This window comes from Macaca thibetana, chromosome 4 (genome assembly GCF_024542745.1).
Source record: "Macaca thibetana thibetana isolate TM-01 chromosome 4, ASM2454274v1, whole genome shotgun sequence".
Taxonomy (NCBI): Eukaryota; Metazoa; Chordata; class Mammalia; order Primates; family Cercopithecidae; genus Macaca; species Macaca thibetana.
Window position 1 is genome coordinate 114,946,452 of NC_065581.1, and position 24,025 is coordinate 114,970,476.

The 24,025-nt window shown below is 41.2% G+C and overlaps 1 protein-coding gene across 1 annotated transcript in view; it reads left to right on the forward strand.

Annotated features, from left to right (window-relative positions):
* Positions 1-5,834, forward strand: part of PPIL4 (peptidylprolyl isomerase like 4) — a 41,328-nt gene extending 35,494 nt beyond the window's left edge. Inside the window, exon 13 of the mRNA XM_050787157.1 lies at positions 4,845-5,834. Coding sequence (XP_050643114.1) covers positions 4,845-5,096 — 252 coding nt within the window. The 3' untranslated portion in view covers positions 5,097-5,834. The remainder of the gene's footprint in view (positions 1-4,844) is intronic.
* The last annotated feature ends 18,191 nt before the right edge of the window (positions 5,835-24,025 follow it).

Sequence of the window (24,025 nt, forward strand, 5' to 3'; positions counted from 1 at the left end):
CAGCAGAGAGATAATTTCTTCTTTCTATAGCCTTTTAGCTGTTTAAAGATTGCCATCATTCATGGCTCATCCCATTTTTAGGCCATACTTTTGTTGGTTCCTGCAAATATTTCTCACATGAATCAGTGGTGATAATAAAAGTAGTAGTAGGCTAGGTGCAGTGGCTTATGCTTGTAATCCCAGCATGTTGGGAGGCTGAGGCAGGAGAATCACTTGATCCCAGAGTTCAAGACCAGCCTGGGCAACATAGGAGGCCCTGTCTTTAAAAAAAAATTTAAATAAAAGAAAAAGAAAAAGTAGTAGTAGTTAACATTTTTGGGTCCTTACAATGTGAGGTGGGTTCTTTTATCCCCCTTTCACACAACAAAGTGAGAACAAAAAATTGTTACTTGCCCATAGTTTTACACAGCTAGTAAGTAGTGGAACCACAGTTTAATTTCATACTTGGACTCCTAACTACTCTTGTTCCTCTTCTTATCTGGGGTATATTCTCGTCAGTTTTCTTTCCTAAACTCTAATGTTATTTTAATAAAATTTGTCCCATAGTATAATATTCCAATGTGATCTAATAGGAACACATCTCCTCTTTCTTAAATATCTATACTCTATTACTTTAGTCTAAGGTCACATCAGTCTTCTTTACTGGTGGCTGCATCACATTCCTGTGAATGTTTAGCATGCTTTCCACTAAAAACTCCGAATTCTTTCCCCCTCCGTGTGCTGCTTTCAGCTCCAGCTTTTCATCCTGCACTTGTACGTGGAACTGTCAATGAATTTAAACCTGAGATAAATAAACATTGGTGTGTTTGAGATAATCAGAGGGCTACAAAAAATCAGACTGGTTGTGTTTTTTTGTGTGAATCTTTTTGATTCTGCTCTTTGATTACTTGAAACCTTACAGCAGCAAATATCCTTTTCATTTTGCTTGAAGTAAAAGCATCAAGATTTTGGGGGAATGCTATGAGTATTTTTTAAAAGATTTTAAGGCAATTTTAAGTTTTAATTTTAAGGCAATATTAACTATAAAATTATTAAATTCTGAATAATGATCTCCTAACTTCTCCCCTTAAAGTATATTAAATTTTAAAAAATTGTATACTTTGATTTAATAATATAGCTACATTAATTTTCTCCTTTCTAATAAAACTCGGCATCAGTATTTAAGATTTTAATGGCCCCTGATTTTTTATTATTTTGATTGTTTTCCTTTTTATTTTTTAAAATTCATTAAAGAGAATTTTCAGTACTAGACAAATTTCAGCTATAGTTCATATTTTCCTGTTGGTGTTTTGCTTGGTGAGTCTGGTTTCCCAAGAGTATTTTAACTTATTTCTTCAAATTCTTTGTTTTTTATTGAGTAGCTAGCCTTACTAATCAATTCGAAAACGTTTAATTTTCCACCTCATGTCTTAATTCCAGAGATGGTTTTTGTGTTGTTGAGGTTTGGGTTTTACTGAGGTTACAGGAAATGAGTGTTCAACTGGGGGTTGCCTTGCTGAGAAGTATTCATGCTGGTTGTCAGTTTTCCACTGGGGTTTTCATAATGTTTGTATTCTTGACTGTACTTTTGCTGTCATTTTCATGATTTAATGTTATCTTGGCGACTAAGATTTAACCAGATCTTTGATTTAGTCCCAGAGACCTGAGCAAGGATAGCTTTTAATTAGATTAGACTTTTTTTGATTGCTTATATCAAGTCATTTGCTAGGTTAAGTTAATTGCTTTAAATTGGCCATTTTGTGTTCTTCGTTTTTTTTTTCTTTTTTTTTGCCACATGGTAGTTTAATCATCTTGTCTTATGTTTTAAATGTATAAATAATATAATTTTTAAAAGTTCATACTCAAAAGGACTTAGAGCTTATCTAATTCATTTAGATATGAAGATACTGATCCCACAGGACCTTAGGCCTTTGTAGTGGGAGAACTAGAATTTTAACATTTAATTGGTTCAGTCAGGTATAATGGATTTTTTCAGGAAATAATGGATTTTTTCCCCATTATTCTATACCATTCCCCCATTTTTAAATTTTGGATGTCAAGTTAAATTATCTCCAACCTGTGCAGAACTCTTGAGTCTCAGTTTTCCCTATTTCTAGAATGAGGATATTGCACTCCTAAAGCTCTTAGCACTGTTAGCGTGTTCTTAGAGGATCTGCTCTTACATGGCTTCATTCAGCCACTTTAACTTTTCCCCTTCATACAGGGCTCAGTTTTCTTTGTTTTCCAGTTTTCACTTACACTACTTTCATTAGCCTTCTTGCAGCCAATTCAGACCCAAGCTAACTTACCCTTTGAGGCTCATCTGAAATCCTAACTTCTCCATGAAACCTTCTCTAATTATTCTAACCTTAGGAGTACTTGTTTGACACATCTCCTAAATGTCAAAGACTGTTTGAACCCAGATCTACCTGACTTCAAAGCTTGGGTAGCTTTGAAAACTACTCCCAAGTAGGAGTGATTTTAAAGTTTCAGTCCAATTCAGATATTCAGCTTCCTCAATTTTTTGAAAGAACTAAGTGCTACATAATCTTTTATCTTTTCTATTTTAAATACTCAAAGCACTTAAGTGTCATGCCCATTTGTGTAATAACATACTAAGGATTTTATGAAGTTATACATCAGCCAGCAGTCTCAGCATTTTAAAAGTTTGTCTCAACAAATACAGAAATACGTACAAGATGTACAGATATAATATATGGATATTTTTATTTTGGATGTGTTATAGGAAGCACAAAAATTCTTTTATCTAGGAATGCCGTATTTTACTAGAAAATAGATGGTAAAGGGCTAAACCAAAATGCCTACTCATTTTTTCTACCTCAGGGACTCTTATAATATGACAAGAACTATTGGGATTGTGTGGAAAATCACAAATCAGTTTATAATATTGTATTCCACAAACACTGATTATTACTATAACAATCATGTTACATCTGTTTTCACACACTGTCAAACTCAAGGTGTACAGTATCTAGACAGTATATGGAATAACGTAATTTGCTTAAAACCCAGTCCTTAACCATTGCTATTCATCACTCTGGATTGTAAGCCTTGACATTTATGTCTGCTACAGTAGTATCTGGTGATAGAGTTGAGACCCTTGGGAGTTTAGTCCTTAGATTTTGCCTTTCCTTTGGGCAATCTTAAGAAAGGTTTTTTTTTGTTTTGTTTTTTATTTTTTTTTTGAAAAGGCGTTTCACTCTTGTTGCCCAGGCTGGAGTGCAGTGGTGCGATCTTGGCTCACTGCAACCTCTGCCTCCCAGGTTCAAGCGATTCTCCTGCCTCAGCCTCCCGAGTAGCTGGGATTACAGGCGCCTGCCACCACACTCACCTAATTTTTTGTATTTTTAGTAGAGATGGGGTTTCACCAGGTTGACCAGGCTGGTCTTGAACTCCTGACCTCAAGTGATCCACCTGCCTTGGCCTTCCAAAGTACTGGGATTACAGGCATGAGCCACCACACCCAGCCAATCTTAAGAAAGTTAAATTTTACAAAGTATCTCTTGAAAGAGCATTGGTTGTGGTCTAAGAGAAGAATTAAGTGTAGCACTTTTATTATCTTTGGGGCATAGGATTCTACTAGTGTTTAAAAACTCATTTTAAAGAACTATAATAATTTTAATATAAGCCTAGTCAGCTGGGTAAAGTGGCTCATGCCTGTAATCCCAGTACTTTGGGAGGCCGAGGTAGGAGGGGATCACTTGAACCCAGGAGTTTGAGACCACCCTGGGCAACATGACGAAACCCTGTCTCTACAAAAAATTGCAAAAATTAGCCAGGGGTGATGGCATATGCCTGTGGTCTCAGCTACTTGGGAGGCTGAGGTGGGAAGGATCGGTTGAGCCTGGGAGGTTGATGTTACAGTGAGCCGTGATTGTGCCACTGCATTCCTGCCTGGGAGACAGAGCAAGACCTTGTCTCAAAAAACATTCTCCTCTCTAGCTTCTGTGTTTCTAAACATGGAAGATGTATTTGAACATGTAGAGAGGAGCTGTTATAAAATAAAACACTTTAAAAATTAATTGCTCAGACCCAAGTATACATTATCCATTTTCTTTTTTCGAGATGGAGTTTCGCTTTTGTTGCCCAGGCTAGAGTGCAGTGGGGCAATCTTGGCTCACTGCAACCTCTGCCTCCCAGGTTCAAGTAATTCTCCCGCCTCAGCCTCCCGAGTAGCTGGGATTACAGGCGTGCATCCCCACCCCTGGCTAATTCTGTACTTTTAGTAGAGTTTCTCCATGTTGGTCAGGCTGGTCTTGAACTCCTGACCTCAAGTGATCTAACCACCTCAGCCTCCTAAAGTGCTGGGATTACAGACATGAGCCACCGCACCCAGCCTCCATTTTCTTGCTTAAGACTTACTGACTTGTCTAAGATCTCTTCCTGCTAAGTTATTTCAATGATATCTTCTTATAGGATTCTTGCGGGAATTTTAGTAGTTTCATTGCAGATTAATAATGGGACCACATTTTGGGGGAGTGAAGTGTGGGGAGGTGGGAATAAGACTATACATAATCAGATTTTTTTATATTGCAGGATTGCTCTAAAGACATGTTCTGATTTCAGTTGAGCTATTTCCGTTCCATATTTTTGGATCTGATCCTTCATTTCAGCCAAAATAGTAGATACAAAGCAATGACATTGTTAAGAAAAATGGTTAAACCTTTTTCTGAATTATTTCATTGCTTTGTAATTTACAAGATTCTTGACATTAGGGGTAGTTTTCACATTTAAGCTGTTATAACAGCTTGCAAATGGTAGACTTTTCTAAGTTTTATTAATTGAAAATGCCCACAAAATGATTATTGTACTGATTCACTTGTAATTCCCCCTTCCTTTGACAGGATATCTATAGAGAAATGGGGTTTGGTCACTATGAAGAAGAAGAAAGCTGTTGGGAGAAACAGAAGAGTGAAAAGAGAGACCGAACTCAGAACCGAAGTCGCAGCCGATCTCGAGAGAGGGATGGCCATTACAGTAATAGTCACAAGTCAAAATACCAAACAGATTTTTATGAAAGAGAAAGGAGTAAAAAGAGAGACCGAAGCAGAAGTCCAAAGAAATCCAAAGATAAAGAAAAATCTAAGTACAGATGAAAGATGAAGAGGCAGAATTGAGTGGCTAACACATTTACTCTTGTCTAATTTAAGAGTGCCAGGAAAGCAGATGCTTAGATTTTGTGTCAAAGCTTGTTATTTTTTTCATGTTAGGATTATGGCCCTTTAGATTAATACTGATTATATAGGGCACTGAAAGATAAAGAATTGAACATTTTCTTTGTATACTTTTTTACAGTAATTTTATTGTTATACATAAATGGTAGTCTTCATTTTTGAAGTCTTTTACATTTTCACTCTTTTTTTAATGAAGTATTTCATACTACAAAAACACATAAACATGTATATATAAAGTAAAGGGATAATAAATGTGAATATCTGTGTACTCATCAGCCAGCTTAAGATACAGAATATTGCCTACATTTTAGAAGTCCCTTAAGGCCCTCTCCCTCTCAAATAATTATTTGGAATTTAGTGTTTGTCATTTGCCTATTATAGTTTTACAACATACATATGTATCGGTAAGCGAAATGTTAATTTTGTATGCTTCTGAATTTTATATAAATGGCAAAATGTTTGTTTACTTCTGTGACTTTCTTTCATTTTTATTGCTATATAGTATTATATGAATATACCACAACTTACTCATTCTTCTCTTGATGGACATTTGAGTTTTATTTTTGTTTTTGCTGTTGAAACAATGCTGCTGTGGACATTGTATCTAGGAGTTATATTGCTTGATATATTGATAAAATAATGATAAATTTGTATTCTGAAGTGGCTGTACTAGTTTATACCCCTCTTGGCACTGTGAGTTACCTTTGTTTCATAGCATCTTCAACACTTGTTAAGTTCACACTAAAAGTTTGCCAGCCTATTGGATGTTAAGTGGTATCTACCTGTGACTTCCAGCAAGATTACTGTTACCTCTGTTCTTGTACGTGTAAGATGTCATTTTTTTCCTGGCTGCTTTTAAGGTTTTCTCTCTATCACTGATTGTAAGAAGTTTGATTATGATGTGCTTGCTATAGTTTTTTTTTTTTTTTTTCATGTTTCTTCTGCTGCAGCTATTTTACCTGTGGGTTTATGGTTTTCATAGAATTTGGAAATTTGGAGACATTGTTTCTTCTATTACGTTTTTCGTCTCTCTGCTCCTCTCCTGGGGCTCCAATGACTTCAATATATGTTAGGCCCCTCAACATTGTCTCCCAGTGTGCTCATTCTCTGTTCAGCTTTTTAAAAAGCCTTTTTCTTTCTGTGTTTCATGTTGAGTAGTTTCTGCTGCTGTGTCCTCATTGTTTATTAATCTTTCCATCTAAAGTATCTAATTTCCTTTTAATTGTATCCAGGTATTTTTCACCTCCGACATATTTTTAGTCTTTAGAAGTTCTATCTGGGTCTTTATCTCCCATGTGTCTCCTTCACATGCTCATGCCTTCCTCTATTTTTTTTTTTTTTTTATAACACCTGGAGTGTATTGATAATAGCTTTTTCAGTGTACTTGCTCATTCTGTCATCTGTATCATTTCTGGTCTATTTCTACTGATTGATTCCCACCCTGCCCCAACCCCCACCCTGCCCATATTGGATTGTAACTTCCTTCATTGCATGCCTGGTAATTTCTGTTTTTAGCATTGGGTGCTGGAGTTCTTTTATTTAAGTATCTTGAACTCTGTTTGGGGACATAAAGTTACTTGGAAACAATCCGATCATTTTATAGTTTGCATTTAAGCTTAATGAGACAGGACTGGGACAGCCTGTAGTTTAGGGCTAATTTGACCCACTACGAAGGTAATACTGTTCTGAATAATATTCCTGGTTACATGGTTTCTCCATTCCGTCTGTTGGGAACATGAACTTTTCTGAGCCCTATTGAGCTCCCAGTTGTATCTCCTGTTCCTTACCTCACATGCATACACTGCTTGGTGTTTAGCTGAAGACTCGAAGGAAACCCAATATTCTGCCCTGCAAATCTTACCTTGGCTCCCCTAAATTCTCTACCCAGGGAGGTTCCCTTCCCTAGCCTTACTGCTACAGCCTAGAAACCCCATGTAGAAGCTTGTGCAATTATAGGGCTTTCTTTGTTTTCCATCTCTCAGGAGTCACTGTCCTGCACTGGCTGTTGTCCAACATCTGAAAAACTTCCTTGTATACATTTTATATAGGTTTTTAGTTTAAGGCAGAGAAGGTAACTCATGCCTCTGTTACTGCATTTTGACTAGAGTGGAAGTTAACTTTGTATTTCCTAAATGTTAATGAGGCTGAGCATCTTTCCCCATGTTTATTATTCATTCCTGATTGCTCTCTGTGAAAAGCTTGTTTCATGTCTTTTGCCCATTTATATAGTAGATTATTGTCTTTTTATATTTAATAGATTGTGGATACTAAGATACTAGGGAGTGCTTTCTCTCCCTCCCTCTGTCTGTTGTCTTGGAAGAAAAGAAAAAGATTTAAATGAATCTATTCCTTAAAAGCTGGATAGAGCTTGCCTATAAAATTGTCTGAACTTTGCATTTTTTGTGTGAGAAAATTTCTTAACTATTGATTAGATTTCAAAAATTATAGAATTATTAGTCTTTCTGTTTATTTAATGTTAGTCATTTTTATTACATTTTTCTGGGAATTTGTTTTCATTGAAGTTTTAATTTTTTGATAGCATTGTGCATAGTTTAGCTGGTAGATTTTTACTATCTTTTTGCTTTGTTGATGAATGTCCTTATGTTTTAGTGTGTCTTATAAACAGCATATAGCTAGATGATGATGATGATTATTATTTTGAGACAGAGTCTCACTTTGTCGCCCAGGCTGGAGTGCGGTGGTGCATACAACCTCCACCTCCCGGGTTCAAGCGATTCTCCTGCCTTAGCCTCCTGAGTAGCTGGGACTATAGGTGCGCACCACCAGGCCCAGCTAATTTTTTTTTTTTTTTTTTTTAAAAACAGGGTTTTTGCCATATTGGCCAGGCTGGTCTCAAACTCCTGACCCTGTAATCTGCCCACCTCAGCCTCCCAAAGTGCTGGGATTACAGGCATGAACCACTGCACCCGGCCAATTATTTTTTAATCTAATCTGAACTTTAACTGATTAGTGCATTTTTATTTGTACTGATGTATTTGGATTTATTCCTTCCCACCTTATTTTGTGCTTTTTATGTTTTTTTCTTCCACTTTTTTTTTTTTTTCGTTTGGAATAAAAAATGGTTTTTAATTCCACCCTCACCCCTCTCCCTGTCTTCCTTGTTTTGGAGAATTGCCTTGGAATATTACATCCGTTCTTAAAAGTGTAATCTTTATCTTCCACTCTAATTGAGAGTCTTGGAACTCTCTAAGTCACCCCTGTTGCAACTTTCATGTTAAAATCATTCAGTATTTTAGTTATAGCTTGTGATTTTTAACCTTAAAATTAGACCTTGAGCTGGACTCAGTGGTGCACACCTGTAGTTCTGGCTGCTGAATGGCTGAGGCCGGAGGAGCCCTTGAGGCCGGGAGTTAGAGGCTGCAGTGCACTGCAATTGTGCCTGTGACGAGCCACTGCACTCCAGCCTGGGCAACACAGTGAGACACCGTCTGTTAGAAAAAAAAAATTAGACCTTGTGATTCTTACTGTTTTTGTAGATTACTGTTGGTTTAGATTTACTTTATATGTTAGAAGTGTGTCTTTACTCATTATTATTTACTTTACTCATATTCTCGCATCTCAGACCTTTCACCTAGAATAATTTTCCTTCTTTCTGAAGCATATCCTTTGATGTTCCTCCAGTGACATCTGTTAATGGCAAACTCATAGTTTACATTTATCAGAAATATTTTCAATTCATTCTGTACAGTTGATTTTATATGTACATAATTCTGAGGTTTTTTTTTTTCCTTTTTTTTTCCAGTACTTTGAAGAATTAGTCTACTGTCTTTTTACTTTTGTTACTACCGGGGAGAAATCTTTTGTCATTCCAAATGTCATTCTTTTGGATATAATGTGACTGTTCTTTATGATTGCTTTTCTGCTGTGGTTAATTAAACTTTCAATTTTGAAATCAGTTGTAGATTGGCATGCAATCATAAGAAATAATACAGAGAGAATCTGTGTACCCTTTGCCTAGTTTCTCCCAGTGATACCATCTTGTAAGATTCTAGTATAGTATCACAACCTAGATGCTGACATGGACACAGTGGAGATACAGAAAATTTCCATCACTACACAGACCCCTCTTGCTATCCTTTTGTAGCCACATCTACTTCCCTGCCACTTCTGTTTTCTCCTTCACCTCTGTCAACCACTGATCTGTTCGCCATTCCTATAATTATGTCATTTCAAGTATTTTATATAAGTGGAATTCTGTATTATGTAGCCTTTTGGGGAGCCATTCATAATCCGAAATACATAGTCCCAAATGCCATGATCATGAAGGTTGAAACCCTGATAATCATAATCCCAAATATGTAATTCTGGAAAGAATAATTTTAAAAGCTTTTAAAAGATATTTATTTACATTTTGTTTGTTTGTTTTGAGATGGTCTCTCACTCCATTGCCCAGGCTGCAGTGCAGTGGCACGGTCTCAGCTCACTGCAACCTCTGCTTCCGGGTTCAAGTGTTTCTCCTGCCACAGCCTCCCATGTAGCTGGGACTACAGGTGTGCACCACCGCACCCAGCTGATTTTTGTATTTTTAGTAGAGATGGGGTTTCACCGTATTGGCCAGGCTGGTCTCAAACCCCTGACTTCGGGTTATTTCTTTTTTTTTTTTTTGAGACAGAGTCTCGCTCTGTCGCCCAGGCTGGAGTGCAGTGACGCAATCTGGGCTCACTGCAAGCTCCGCCTCCTGGGTTCACGCCATCCTCCTGCCTTAGCCTCCCGAGTAGCTGGGACTACAGGTGCCCACCACCATGCCCTGCTAATTTTTTTTTAGTATTTTTAGTAGAGACGGGGTTTCACCGTGTTAGTGAGGATGGTCTTGATCTCCTGACCTTGTGATCCTCCCGCCTCGACTTCCCAAAGTACTGGGATTACAGGCATGAGCCACCACGCCTAGCTGGTTACTTATATTTTTAAAAGAGGATTTGAGAAATACAAACACAGGCCACTTTACACAATAAAATAGGCAGCAATAACATACATATTTTTGCAAGCATAAACAGTTCTCAGTTCTACTAATGACAGTCACATGGATATGACAGTTATGAATGGATGAGTGGTATTTATAAAGAAATAGATCAAAAAGGGAAATGTATCAATGCATAGCCCTATGGTTGGTAATTGTGTGTGCTCAGCTTTGTAACTGCAGTCATTTGAAATACTCTAAGAACAACCAATGTCTTCTACCGGCTTCACTCAGATGCTAATCTCTGGAAACACTTGCACAGACACACTCAAAACTTTAATAAGTTTCTAGGTATTCCTTAATCAAATCAACTTGACACCTAAAATTAAGTCCCAAAGACCACCTCTTAACTTGGCACCCATACATACCTCCTTAAACCGTACTTAATTTCCAAATAAAGACAATGAGAAAGTTGTAGTTCTACCTAACATGATGCCAGTATCCTCTGACTGTGATTTTTGGGATTTTAGACATAATGGATTTTAGATTAGGCATTTTGATCTTTTGGGATTTCACCATTCAGGATTAAGGTGTTCGAGATTGTGTCTTACAGGATTATAAACCAAACTCCTTTTTGGGATTGGGTTTGTTTTGCTCCAGTCAGCCTCATTCTTCAGAGATTCTTCCAGGTTGTTGCTGTATCAATAGTTCACTTTTGTTTTGTTTTTTGTTTTATTTATTTACTTATTTATTTATTTGGGACGGCGCCTCGTTTTCTTGCCCAGGCTGCAGTGCAGTGGCGCGATCTCAGCTCACTGCAACCTCTGCCTCCTGGGTTCAAGCAATTCTCCTGCCTCAGCCTCCCAAGTAGCTGGGATTACAAGGGTGCACCACTATGCCCGGCTAATTTTTATATTTTTAGTGGAGATGGGGTTTCGCCATGTTGGCCAGGCTGGTCTCGAACTCCTGACCTCAGGTGATCCGCCCGCCTCAGCCTCCCAAAGTGCTAGGATTACAGGTGTGAGCCACTGCGCCTGGCCAATAGTTCACTTTTATTGTTGAGTAGTATTTTATGGTATGAATATGAATATACTGTAGTTTGTTTAACCATTCACCCATTGAAGGACATCTGGGTTGTTTACAGTTTGGGACCATAATGAATAAAGCTGCTGTTAGTTTCTTTGTGAACACAGTCTTCATTTCTTCTGGATAACTGCCCAGTAGTGCAGTTGTTAGGTCATATGATAATTGCGTATTTAAAGAAACTGCTGAACTGTTTTCCAGGGTGAGTCAGACTGCTTTACATTCCCACCAAGAACATATGGGTGATCCACTTTATTCGCATTCTCAGCAACATTTAGTTGTGTCTCTGTGTTTTATTTTAGGCATTCTGGTAGGTAAATAGTGATAGGTATGTAACTTATTCTGGTTTTAATTTTTATTTTATTGGTAATGTTGTTGAGTATCTTTTCATGTACTCATTTTGCCATCTGCATATCCTGTTAGGTGAAATGTTACTTTGTATCTAATTGGATTTTTAGTTTTTTTATTTTTGAATTTTGAGAGCTCTTAATGTATTCTACATACTAGTTCTTTGTCAGATATGCTGCTTGCAGCTGTTTCCTCCCAATGTATAGCTTGTCTTTCTTTTTCTTTTTTAAGACAGTCTTGTTCTGTCACTCAGGCTGGAGTACAGTGGTGTGGTCACAGTTCACTGCAACCTCAACCTCCAGGGCTCAAGCAATCCTCCCACCTCAGCCTCTTAGTAGCTGGGAATACAAGTGCCTGCCACCACACCCAGCTAATTTTTTTTTTTTTAAATTATTAGTGGAGACAAGGTCCCTATGTTGCCCAGGCTGGTCTCAAACTCCTGGTCTCAAGCAATTCTCCCTCGTTGGCCTTCCAAAATGCTGGGATTACAGGTATGAGCCGCCATGCCTAGCCTCCAACGTATGGCCTATCTTTTAATCTTCTTAACAGAGTTTTGTAGAGTACAAGATTTTAATTTTTCTGCAGTTTATCAGTTTTTCCTTTTATGGATTGTGCTTTTGGTGTCAAAAGTAAGAACTCTGCCGAGCACTAGCTTCTGAAAATTTTTCTCATACTTTTAATTTTTTTTCTAAAATTTCTCTAGTTTTACATTAAGTCTGTGATCCACTTTGAGATTTTTTTTTTTTTTTTGCTTATGAACATCCACTTGTACTGGCACTATTTGTTGAAAAAGGTCTCTGGCTGCTTTTAAGGTTTTCCTTTGTCTTCAGTATTCTAGAATTCCACTATAATGTGTCTAGTTGGGATTTCCTTTATCTTTCTTGTTATATCCTGTGTCTGATGGCTTCATGTTTTTTATTATTCTGGAAACTTCTCTGCCATTTTCTCTTCAAATAGTCTCTCTCCACGTTATATCTATTATTTACTTTTGTAATCTTAGTCAGTTTTATGTAAGGCTTTCTCATTTTGTTCTTTGTATCTTATGTTTTCCAGATAGTACATTCTGAATAATTGTTTCAGGTCTATATTCCAGGTCACCCATTCTTTTTCATATAAACCCAGTCTCCTATTTAACCCATCCACTGAATTTTTAATTTCAGTAATTTTTTTTAGGAGTTCTGTTTGATTCTTTCTTGAATTTGCCTGGTTATTTTTGACTTTCTGTTGTTCTTTGCTCATGTATTTCCACTCTGTTTTATTTACATAATTGTATTGTGTTTTTGATAATTCCAGTATCTTAATTTCTTAAGAATTAAAAAAGTTTTTCTGCTGACCCTTGTGCATAGTGGCTTATTTCCTTGTGTGTTTCAGATTTTTTTTTCCCTTAAATTGGGAGGACATACTTTGGGACTCATAAGGTACCTAAAATGAAGATGCCTTTCTCCAGAGAGGATGCATATTTACCTTTCAAAATCCAGGTGATGCAATCACTTGAGGCTACGTTCATTTCTGGCTTGGACTTTCTCTGTGCAAGCATAATGTATTTTTGAACCCTAGACCTTGATGAAAGTTGACAAAATATCAAGGAAAATGTATCTAGCATTGAGATCTCCCATCTATACCCCCATCATTGCAGAACTGGGTAAAGTGCAGGTGGTTTTTTTTGTTTTTTGTTTTTCGAGATGGAGTCTCGCCCTGTCACCCAGGCTTGAATGCAGTGGTGCGATCTTGGCTCACTGCAACCTCCGCCTCCACCTCCCAGGTTCAAGTGATTCTCCTGCCTCAGCCTCCCGAGTAGCTGGGACTACAAGTGCCTTCCACCACGCCCGGCTAATTTTTGTATTTTTAGTAGAGACGGGGTTTTACCATATTGGCCAGGCTGGTCTTGAACTTCTGACCTTGTGATCCACCCGCCTCGGCCTCCCAAAGTTCTGGAATTACAGGCGTGAGCTACCGTGTCCAGCCTTAGGTGGTTTTTTTTCCCCCTAGCCCAGTCTTTCTCTGAAGAATTTTTTCTGGGTGAGCTCTTCTATTATAGTCTCCTGGCTTCATGTGAAGATGTTAGGCTCAGCTTCCCAGTTCTCTTTTAGGTCCAAAGCCTCGTCTTTATAAATATTCCTCATCACTGTGACCTGAAGTCCTTAGTCCCCAGCTGTGCAGGCAGGGGCATCCTCGCTAGTGGCCTGCTTACCATTTTGTTAATATATTTGTGAGTCATGAGGAATTTCCCTGTCTTGCAGTCTCATCAATGCATGGAAAAGTGTGATTGCTGGCCAGGCGTGGTGGCTCACGCCTGTAAACGCAGCACTTTGGGAGGCTGAGGTGGACAGGTCACCTGAGATCAGGAGTTCAAGACCAGCCTGGCCAATATGGCAAAACCCTGTCTCTACTAAAAATACAAAAAATTAGCTGGGCGTGGTGGTGCATGCCTGCAATCCCAGCTACTTGGGAGGCTGAGTCAGAAGAATTTCTTGAACCCTGGAGGTGGAGGTTGCAGCGAGCCGAGATCACGCCATTGCACTTCAGCCTGGGCAACAAAAGTAAAACTCCATCTCAAAATAAATAAATAAATAAAGTATAATTGCTGTAATTTATCCAGCATGTGGATGTTGTATGGAGGAGGTGGGAGGGGGTGGTTACAATTCAGAATATCTAGTTCACCATACAGCTAAGAGCAACTGTCTCCCTCCTATTGTACGTAATTCTTAGCCATGAATAGAAAACATTTTAAATACATAAGAAACTATCACTCTGAATATAGAAAAATATGTACTGTTCATACAGAAGATTCTAAAATGTAGTCTGAAAGAATGAATGCCCAAGGGAGAAATGCTGGTTGCAGGTGATGGGGCCATGACAGGAAATAACCTCCCCACACCTGAAACTTGAATTCAGTAGATCCAGTGGGAAAAATCAAGGTAGTAAAAATGTTTGAACCTATCATTTCAAGACAAAACTTTCCTTAATTGCAAATGCTGCAATTAGGTATGAGAAACTGGTTTTAACAAAGATGTGTGTACAGAAACGTAGTGTTTATCACGCATCCTTGATCAGATACAGTGCAGTCTTGGCTTCATGATACTACTACTAATCTACGATAAAGTGGCCATGTTTCCTATTTCTTCTGTTTTGCTTCTCTAGGTTTTAGGTGAACTCTTAAAACCAGTCTCCATTTACATATTCTACTGGCTTTTGCTAACCTGTCCCTGCCAACCCCTCCCACAAAGAAAGATTGAGTGAGCTCTTGGTAGTCAGATTTTTTTTAAGTTAAAAAGCTATTTGGGGCTGGGCATGGTGGCTCACCTGTGATCCCAGCACTTTGGGAGGCCGAGGCAGGCGGATCACCTGAGGTCAGGAGTTCGAGACCAACCTGACCAACATGGTGAACCTCTGTCTCTACTAAAAATACAAAAATTAGCAGGGAATGGTGGCAGGCACCTGTAATCCCAGCTACTCGAGAGGCTGAGGCAGGAGAATTGCTTGAACCTGGGAGGTGGAGGTTGCAGTGAGCAGAGATCGTGCCAGCACTCCGGCCTGGATGCCAAGTGGAAATGCATCTCAAAAATAAAAAACAAAAAATTAAAAAAAAAACACCAAAACTATTTGGAGCCTAAAATTTCTCAGTTATTACAACCTCACTGTAAGGTTTCAGCTTAATCTTTCTTACCAGTTGAATTTTCAAAGATTTTGATTAGAACTATTAAAGGCTAAATAAAAGAAAGTTTAAATACACTCAGCAATCATACTTTTACAAGTGTCTTTTAATAAATTGGTTGCTTTTTAGTTACTGAAAAATATATATCATCTTTGTTTTCCACTCATCATAAAAACATTTAATCTTAAGTGACATTTCTTACCCATCTAGACTGAGTCACAAAGAATGCATAATAGATAGTAAAATCGAAATCACAGGAACCTTACCTTTCAGTGGCTGTTGCTATGAAACCATGTTTTGATGGGAAATTTGAGAGAACCCTGGGCTTCCTGTTATTAAATGACAGAATGTGGAGATCCCCTTCATTTTCAAAACTTTTTTTTTTTTTTCATGACGGAGTCTCGCTCTTGCCACCCAGGCTGGAGTGCAATGGTGTGATCTTGGCTCACCACAACCTCCGCCTCCCAGGTTCAAGTGATTCTCCTGCCTCAGCCTCCCAAGTAGCTTGGATTATAGGCACCTGCCATCATGCCCTGCTAATTTTTGTTATTTTCAGTAGAGATGGGGTTTCACCATGTTGGCCAGGCTGGTCTTGAACTCCTGACCTCAAGTGATCCACCAGCCTCAACCTTCCAAAGTGCTGGGATTATAGGCATGAGCCACCATGCCCAGCCCAAAACTCTTTTTAAAGCAAGTCATTTTAATTACTCTTCTGCTAATGGGAAAATCTATGGTCTTACCCGATTTTACCCACACTTGACTACTAATTAGGCTTAATTTTGCTAGGGGCACTGTCAAGAGTTGACAATTTTATGTTTTTGCCTCCTCTGCTATTCCTTGTTCATTGAATGGGCAGATGGGCACGGTTTTTGAGTGACATTTTTATGGACAATTAAAAAGTTGTATTGGCCGGACACGGTGGCTCACACTTATAATCTCAGCACTCTGGGAGGCTGAGGCACTGATCCACCTCAAGTGGATGACTCGAGGTCAGGAGTTTGAGATGAGCCTGGCCAACATGGTGAAACCTCATTTTTACTACAAAAATTAGTCAGGTGTGGTGGTGCATGCCTATAATCCCGGCTAATTGGGAGGCTGAGGCAGGAGAATCACTTGAACCCAGGAGGCGGAGGCAGCAGTGAGCTGAGATCGCGTCATTGCACTCCAGCCTGGGCAACAGCGCAAGATTCAGTCTCAAAAATTAAAAAAAAAGTTGTATTGCTGTTATTTACTTACATGAGTAGAGTACTAGGAAGCTGGACACACATAAAGGTTGCAAATACAGTATCATTCTAGCAAGAGAGTTTGTATAAAACGAGAAGGTAGGCAATGCTTCTTTGCTGCTGTGAATCTAGAACAAGACCAGTGACCTCTGGCTTCTGAAAAAGAGAAAAGTTGTGTTTGCTTGGTTTGGTGGAGAGAGCTGGGGAAACCTGAGTCAGGAACAAAGGCATATGAAGGTGGTAACAAGCCAGGTGCAGAGGGAGAGCAGGGTGGTGTCTGACTACCGCCGAGGCTGGGAAGGCAATGAATGTCAGGAGGGGCGAGGAAATCGGGAAGGGGAGAGTCCCAAATGCAAAACTGAGAAGCTTGGATTTGCTTTGCCAGGCCCCCGGAAGAAAGTGGCACTGGGATAGTTGAGAAAAGTTACTCTGGGTGTTGTATGTAGGACCTTTACCATGGGTTGGCACCACATTCCTCACGTGGCATTGAACATGATTTCATTCAATACTGATTCCACACATCACCCCAAATGCAGACATACATCAAGCAGGCTTCCCAGAGGAGATGACGCACATGCTGAGGACTTCTCTTCTGCTTTTGATATCCAAGTTGGTGCATTGCTAGAACATAGAATAGGTGCAACAACAACAACGTTAAAGTCATACAGTCTTTGTTACCTAATCACTCATCTGGCATCACAGAAATAATACCAGTATCTTCAGCATGACCAGGGATGGATGTGGTTTTAGTAAACCTGATAGGGGGTAAGCAGGATCAGAATGGAGCCCACAAGGTCGACCGTGGCCTGTGCTGCATTCATGGGCTGACCTGGAAGCATCTTGGGCACAGGCTCTTTGTTGGATTCATGGCATGTCTGGCACGCAGGAGAGAGTGCCTCACATACAGCAGGAAAGTAGCCTCAAAAACACTGCAATCTCAGCAGGCGGCAGTGCGCACTTGTACCTTCACGGTAAGTGATGCTTCATTGCTGCATTGATCATTTTCTACTGGTCACTCTCTAAGAACACACCAAAAACACACACTCATGGTCTTTTCCCCTGGCATATGCTTATAGGAAATAACACGACAGGCATGACCATGATACGTGCTTAATTTTTAGGTCTGTCCTAGATCTCCCTCTCACTGCACAACCCCAGCACGGGCAGGCACAGGCAACACTGCATCACGTGCAGACAGCTGCCCCATGGCCTGCCAACCCATCCTTCAGGCTCAAGGATTCACTCCATAGCTCTTTCACTGTCTTCCCATTAGACAGCGAGAGTGTGCTTAGCTGTGAGTAAATCGTTGTCACAACCAAGAACTCTGAGGGAAAGTGTTTGTGGGCTCCAGGGGTGTATTAGTTTCCTGGGACTGTCACAACAAACTACCACAAGCAGGGTGACTTAAGACAAGGCCGGGCATGGTGGCTCACACCTGTAATCCCAGCACTTTGGGAGACCAAGGTGGGAGGATTGCTTGAGGCCAGGAGTTCAAGACCAGCCTGAGTAACATAAGAAGACCCCATGTCTACAAAAATTAAGACATTAACCAGGTGTGGTGGTGCATGCATGTAGTCGTAGCTACTCAGGAGGCTGAGGCAGGAGGATTGCTTGAGTTCAGGAGTTTGAGGTCACAGTGAGCTGATTGTGCCACTGTACTTCAGCCTGGGTGGCAGAGTGAGATTCTGTTTCAAACAAAACAAAGCAAAATAAAATCTATCATCTCACAGTTCTGCAGGCTGGAAGTCTGAATCAAGCTGTCATCAGAGCCATGCTCACTCTGAAGGCTCTAGGGAAGAATCCGTCCTTGCCTCTTCCTAGCTTCTCATGGCGTTCGCTGGCTTATAGCTGTATCATCCTCATCTCTGCCTCTGTCTTCACATTGCCTTCCTCCCTGCGACTCCTTCCAAATTTCTCCGTGCTTTCTTTTAAAAAGACACCCCAGCTGGGCACAGTGGCTCCTGCCTGTAATCCCAGCACTTTGGGAGGCCAAGGCAGGTGGATCACCTGAGGTCAGGAGATTGAGACCAACCTGGCCAACATGGAGAAACCCCGTCTCTACTGAAAATACAAAAAATTAGCTGGGCGTGGTGGCAGGTGCCTGTAATCCCAGCTACTCGGGAGGCTGAGACAGGAGAATCGCTTGAACTTGGGAGGCAGACGTTGCAGTGAGCTGAGATCACGCCATCGCACTCCAGCCTGGGGGACAAGAGCAAGACTTAGTCTTAAAAAAAAAAGGAAAAAGACACCTGTCATTGGGTCATTGGATTTAGGGCTCACTCTCATCCAGCATGAACACTTCTTAACTTGATTTTATCTGCAAAGACTCTATTTCCGAATAAAGTCACATTCACAGATATTGGAGGTTAGGACTTGAACATATCTTTTTGGGGGCACAATTTAACCATTTAACCCACTACAGGGTGTAAGGTGCTTGCAGAGCTCAAGAAAAACTACCCAGCACTTTGGCTAGAGGTTAGCAAAGATGTTGAGCAGATACTGAGTTGAGCCTTAGAGGCCAACTTTCTAAATACAGAATGTTGCAGGCATTCAAATGTGACCACTTGTAAGCCCACATCATTAGCCCAGGAGTTGGTGTTTCATGTTAACATGCGATCATCACTCATTCTTTGCCTTCAACCCAAGGTTCCTCTACCTGTTTCCCATAGTGCTCGTGTCTTTTCATTCAGTCTCTCTTCCTAGCAATGGGTAGCGTGTTAGTACAGGCCATCTTAGAGTTCCCTAGGGGCTTTTTGTAAGAGAACTATAGCTTCCAGAAAAATGGGTCTCTATACACCAGGCACTCTTCTAAGTACTTTACAGACACTAATTCCTGTAATTCTTACAGTATCCTTACGAGGTGGGTAAGATTATTTATTCCCATTTTACATATTAGGAAACCGAAGTACAGAGGTTAGATAATTTGCTCGAAGTTACACAGTTAATAAGTAGCAGAGCACTCTGGCTTCAAGTTCATGACACCAAACTGCCTGCCATTATAAGCTTGGATTCTTTCCCTACCAAGATATGCAAAAAAAGAAAAAAAGAAACAATAAAAAAGAGCTTAGATTATTTCTCATACTATTTATCAAAATAAATTCCAGGTCATGATTAAAGACCTGAATGTAAAAAAATAAAACTTGGGGTGGGCATTGTCGCTCATGCCTGTAATCCCAGCACTTTGGGGGGATCACTTGAGCCCAGGAGTCTGAGACCAGCCTGGGCAAGAGGATGCTTCTGCAAAAATTGAAAACATTAGCTGGGTGTGGTGGTGCACCCCTGCTAGTACAGTCCCAGCTACTTGGCTGGGAGGATGGCTTGAGCCCAGGAGTTCAAGGCTGCAGTGAACTGTGATTATGACAGTGCACTCCAGCCTGAGCAACAAAGACCCTATCTCAAGAGAAATGAACAAAATAAATATATAAACATTAATACGAATAAAAAGAAAAACGTCTACAGAATAGGAAAATGGGCAATGGAAGGGTGAAAAAGGAAAATTGCAATGCCAAGAAACATATAAAAAGATCCTTAAGTTCACTATGAACCAAGGAAATGAAAGTTAAAATAATCATGATATACCATTTCTCACACATCAGATTAGCAGAAAGCACTGAGATTGTCTCAATCCCAGATGTTGGCAGGATATGGAGGAATGGGGACCCCCCCCACCATGCTGCTGGTGAACCAGTCATTGGAGAGCAGCTGAGCAGTTTCTAGTGGGGCCTAACCCATGCGTGTCCATGTCACCACTGCAAATAGCTCTATATACTCTCTTTTAGCTCACTGGAAAAACAGGTTCCACAACCAATGATATTCATGATGTTCACTGATGCTGTAGATAGAAGGGGACAGGCAAGCCACGGGGTCCCCTCCTGGACCCATGGATGGGCTTCCCAGTCTCCAGGACAAATGTTATCTCTCTGGGCACCTGTGTCTTCCTCTGTGGTGACGGTCTGTACCCACACGTCTGCCATCCACCATCTCAGCATCTCTGGACTGCTTCCTGAAAGCACAGACCTCAGTCTCACCACAAGGGCCAGAATGGGCAGAAATAGCCTTGGTACAGATCCAACGACAATTTTAGACAAGGTAGAAGAAAGTATGTGAGGCTCACTGCCCCACTCTCTTCTCAGTGCTCTAATAGTGTCCAGAGATGTGTGGACATTGGCCCCACTGCCACAGCAAGAGGGAAGCCATGGCCTTCTCTATCTCTTTTTTTTTTTTTTTGAGATGGAGTCTCACTCCGTTGCCCAGGCTGGAGTGCAGTGGCACGATCTTGGCTCACTACAACCTCTGCCTCTCAGGTTCAAGTGATTCTCCTGCCTCAGCTTCCCGAGTAGCTGGGACTACAGGCATGCATCACCATGCCCGGCTAATTGTTGCATTTTTAATAGAGGCGGGGTTACACTCTCTTGGCCAGGCTGGTCTTGAACTCCTGACCTCACGATCCACTTGCCTCAGCCTTCCAAAGTGCTGGGATTACAGGTGTGAGCCACCGCACCCGGCCGCCATTGCCTTCTCTTACATCTCTTACATCTCTCAGAGGCAGAGCCTAGTTTTGGTTCAGTGATGTTGTAGCTAAACTTGTTGTTACCCCTGGAAGGCCTTACTTTTTGCTCAAGTGTGCAATAAATATCCTCAACAATGATTTCATTCTTCCAGCTTCTCAGAGTCATGGCAGCAAAATCATTTTAGCTGTGGAGGATTCAAGATGAGGTTTCTCTAAATCAGATACCGTAAAAAGACTGTAGCATGGCTCTTTTCTTAAATTGAATAACCATTTTTCTGCCCTAAATAATGTCTCCAAAATTTAAGGCAGAATTTTGGGGGCCTCCACCAAATGCTTGTTGTCTGCTAGTTGAGCCGATTCCAGAATCTCTTTTGAGAAGCAGTAGGTGCTGCCCACTGTGGCCCCTGTCCTGTGCAGGCATGCCTGCTCACCTGGGGCTGAGTACACATCAGGATTCCTAAATTGCATTGCCCAGGTTCATCTTTTCTTAAAGGCACAGCCAGGTTGCACTTAGCAATATCCTCACAGAGTTTCCTCTTTGATAGGTTGCTATCTCATACCTGCAAAAAATGTGGCTCAGTCATCTAGTGTTTGAAAGAGATCATCCAGGGAAGCCATTGCACTATGTGTCTCTGAGTTCTGTTGCTTTATTTGGTTAGACGATCAGAGAGCAAGGCTCTTGGACAGTGGTAGCTCATTTCCCCGTAGAAACGCCTTCCTTTGAGTTGAGGTATGAGGTTATACCCTCAGCTTTTACTGGGGCTTGTGGTGAAGAATGGGCATTTGAAGACCAACATGGCATCTTCTACAGGACTTGAGCTGAAGATATTAACTGATTTCTTACTTAATGTAAGGACTTAGATCTCTTCTTTTTTTTTTTTTAGACGGAGTTTCACTCTTGTTGCCCAGGCTGGAGTGCAATGGTTCGATCTTGGCTCACTGCAACTTCCATCTCCCGGGTTCATATGATTCTCTTGCCTCAGCCTCCCGAGTAGCTGGGATTACAGGCACCCACCACCACGCCCAGCTAATTTTTGTACTTTTAGGACAGACGGGGTTTCTCCATGTTGACCATATTGGCCAGGCTGGTCTCGAACTCCCGATCTCAGGTGATTCACCTGCCTTGGCCTCTCAAAGTGCTGGGATTAGAGGCGTGAGCCACCACACCCAACCAATCTCTCCTAAAATTTAACATCAGGAATGTATTTATTTCTCTTGGAAACTCTGCATCCTTTTTTATGGTTTTGGGAGCTTGGAGGCAACATGTGGTTGTGTAAAGCATGTTTTTGAGCCTGATGGCCCTGGGTTTCCATCTTCACTCAACCACTTAATGAGTGAATGGGTGCAGGTTGGCTACCGTTTCTCAACCCCAATGACCTCATCTGGAAATGGGAATAATTATTCCAATGCCATTGAGCTGTTGTGGGGATTAGGATACTTTGATGTAAACTGCCATGTATATCATTGGTGCTAAATAAATAGGAGTTGTCGACCATGTGTGGTGGCTCATGCCTGTAATTCCAGCACTTTGGGAAGCCGAAGTGGGCAGATCATGAGGTCAGGAGTTTGAGACCAGCCTGGCCAACATGTTCAAACCCCGTCTCTACTAAAAATACAAAAATTAGCCGGGTATGGTGGCATGCACCTGTAATCCCAGCTACGTGGGAGGCTGAGACAAGAGGATTACTTGAACCCAGGAGGCGGAGGTTGCAGTGAGCTGAGATCACACCACTGCACTCCAGACTGGGCGGCAGAGCGAGACTCCATCTCAAACAAACAAACAACAACAACAAAAGAAACAAATGGGAGCTGTTACTTGAAAATCCATTGTACCAGAAAATTTCAAAGCTAGAATTAGTGTTCTAATGCAGTGACTACTCTAATCTAGCTTTCAAGTATGATAGTCTTTTTTTCTTGTAAGGATTTCTGATTGAACTTTTAAAAAAAATTATTTATTTGTTTTTGAGACAGGATCTCACTCTGTCACCCAGGCTGGAGTGCAGTAGTGCGATCACAGCTCACTACAGCCTCAACCTCCCGGGCTCAAGCAATCCATCTCAGCCTCCAGAGTGACTGGGACCACAGGTGTGTGCCATCATGCCTGGCTAATTTTTGTACTTTTTGTAGAGCTGGGGTTTGGCCATATTGCCCAGGCTGGTCTTGAACTCCTGGGCTCAAGCAATCCTCCCGCCTTGGCCTCCCAGAGTGCTGGGATTACAGGCATGAGACACTGCACCTGGCCTTATTTATTATATTAATTATTCCATTCTCTATGTGTTTTAATCTACACTGCTTCCTATTTTCTTTGGGAGACGGGTGGTGAATAAATAAATAGAGCTACACATTCCAGTTACCTTGTGCCATTCTTACCTCCCTAGCACCAACACCTGGGTTCTAAACCCACCTTGGCCAGCTGGTCGACTGTGTGTCCTTGAGCAAGTTGCTGCCTGAGACACGGAGGTCTTTTGGGAGGTGGGCTACTGTGTGGGTTGATTGTGTTCTTTCCTCTTCTTCTGACACCTGATGAGCATCGGCAAATTGAGGAAATCATTTCAGAGTTCTGGGTCTGTTGCCTGTACCTGGTGTGGCTGGAGGCCAGGCAGCCTGCAGAATGCTGCGGTCAGGTGGGGCCAGACTTCTGGGTCAGACCTCCCCTGCCACAGTGGGAGAGAAGCTACCACCCACGCCCTGCAGGGTAGCAGTAGGGAGCCACAGGGCCATGTTATCTCTGACATAGGCTAGTGCCTTAGTCCCTAGTCAGGAGGACTTCGTGACTTGCTTGGAATTCCCCTTCATGAAGGCAGGGACAGAGTCCTGCCTGCACCACGTCCCCATATGTACCTGTATCCCCGTAGTCATCTCTGCTCTCTCTCTTGCCCTGACACTCTTCCTCCTGCAAGCTATGTTTGTGTCCAGCTGTGAGTACCGACTTTCCCCAGGAGCAGCTAGAATCTGATCATCTTCTCAGCTGGATGCAGGAGAACTTCTGTTCCAAGTTCCCACTTGGAACAGGGGTTCTCCCCCTCGGACTCTGAATGCTGTTCTTCTCATGGTGCCTCTCCTGGCTTTGCTGTGCAGCCAACCCCAGCCGCCCTCACGGAGACTTGCTGCCCT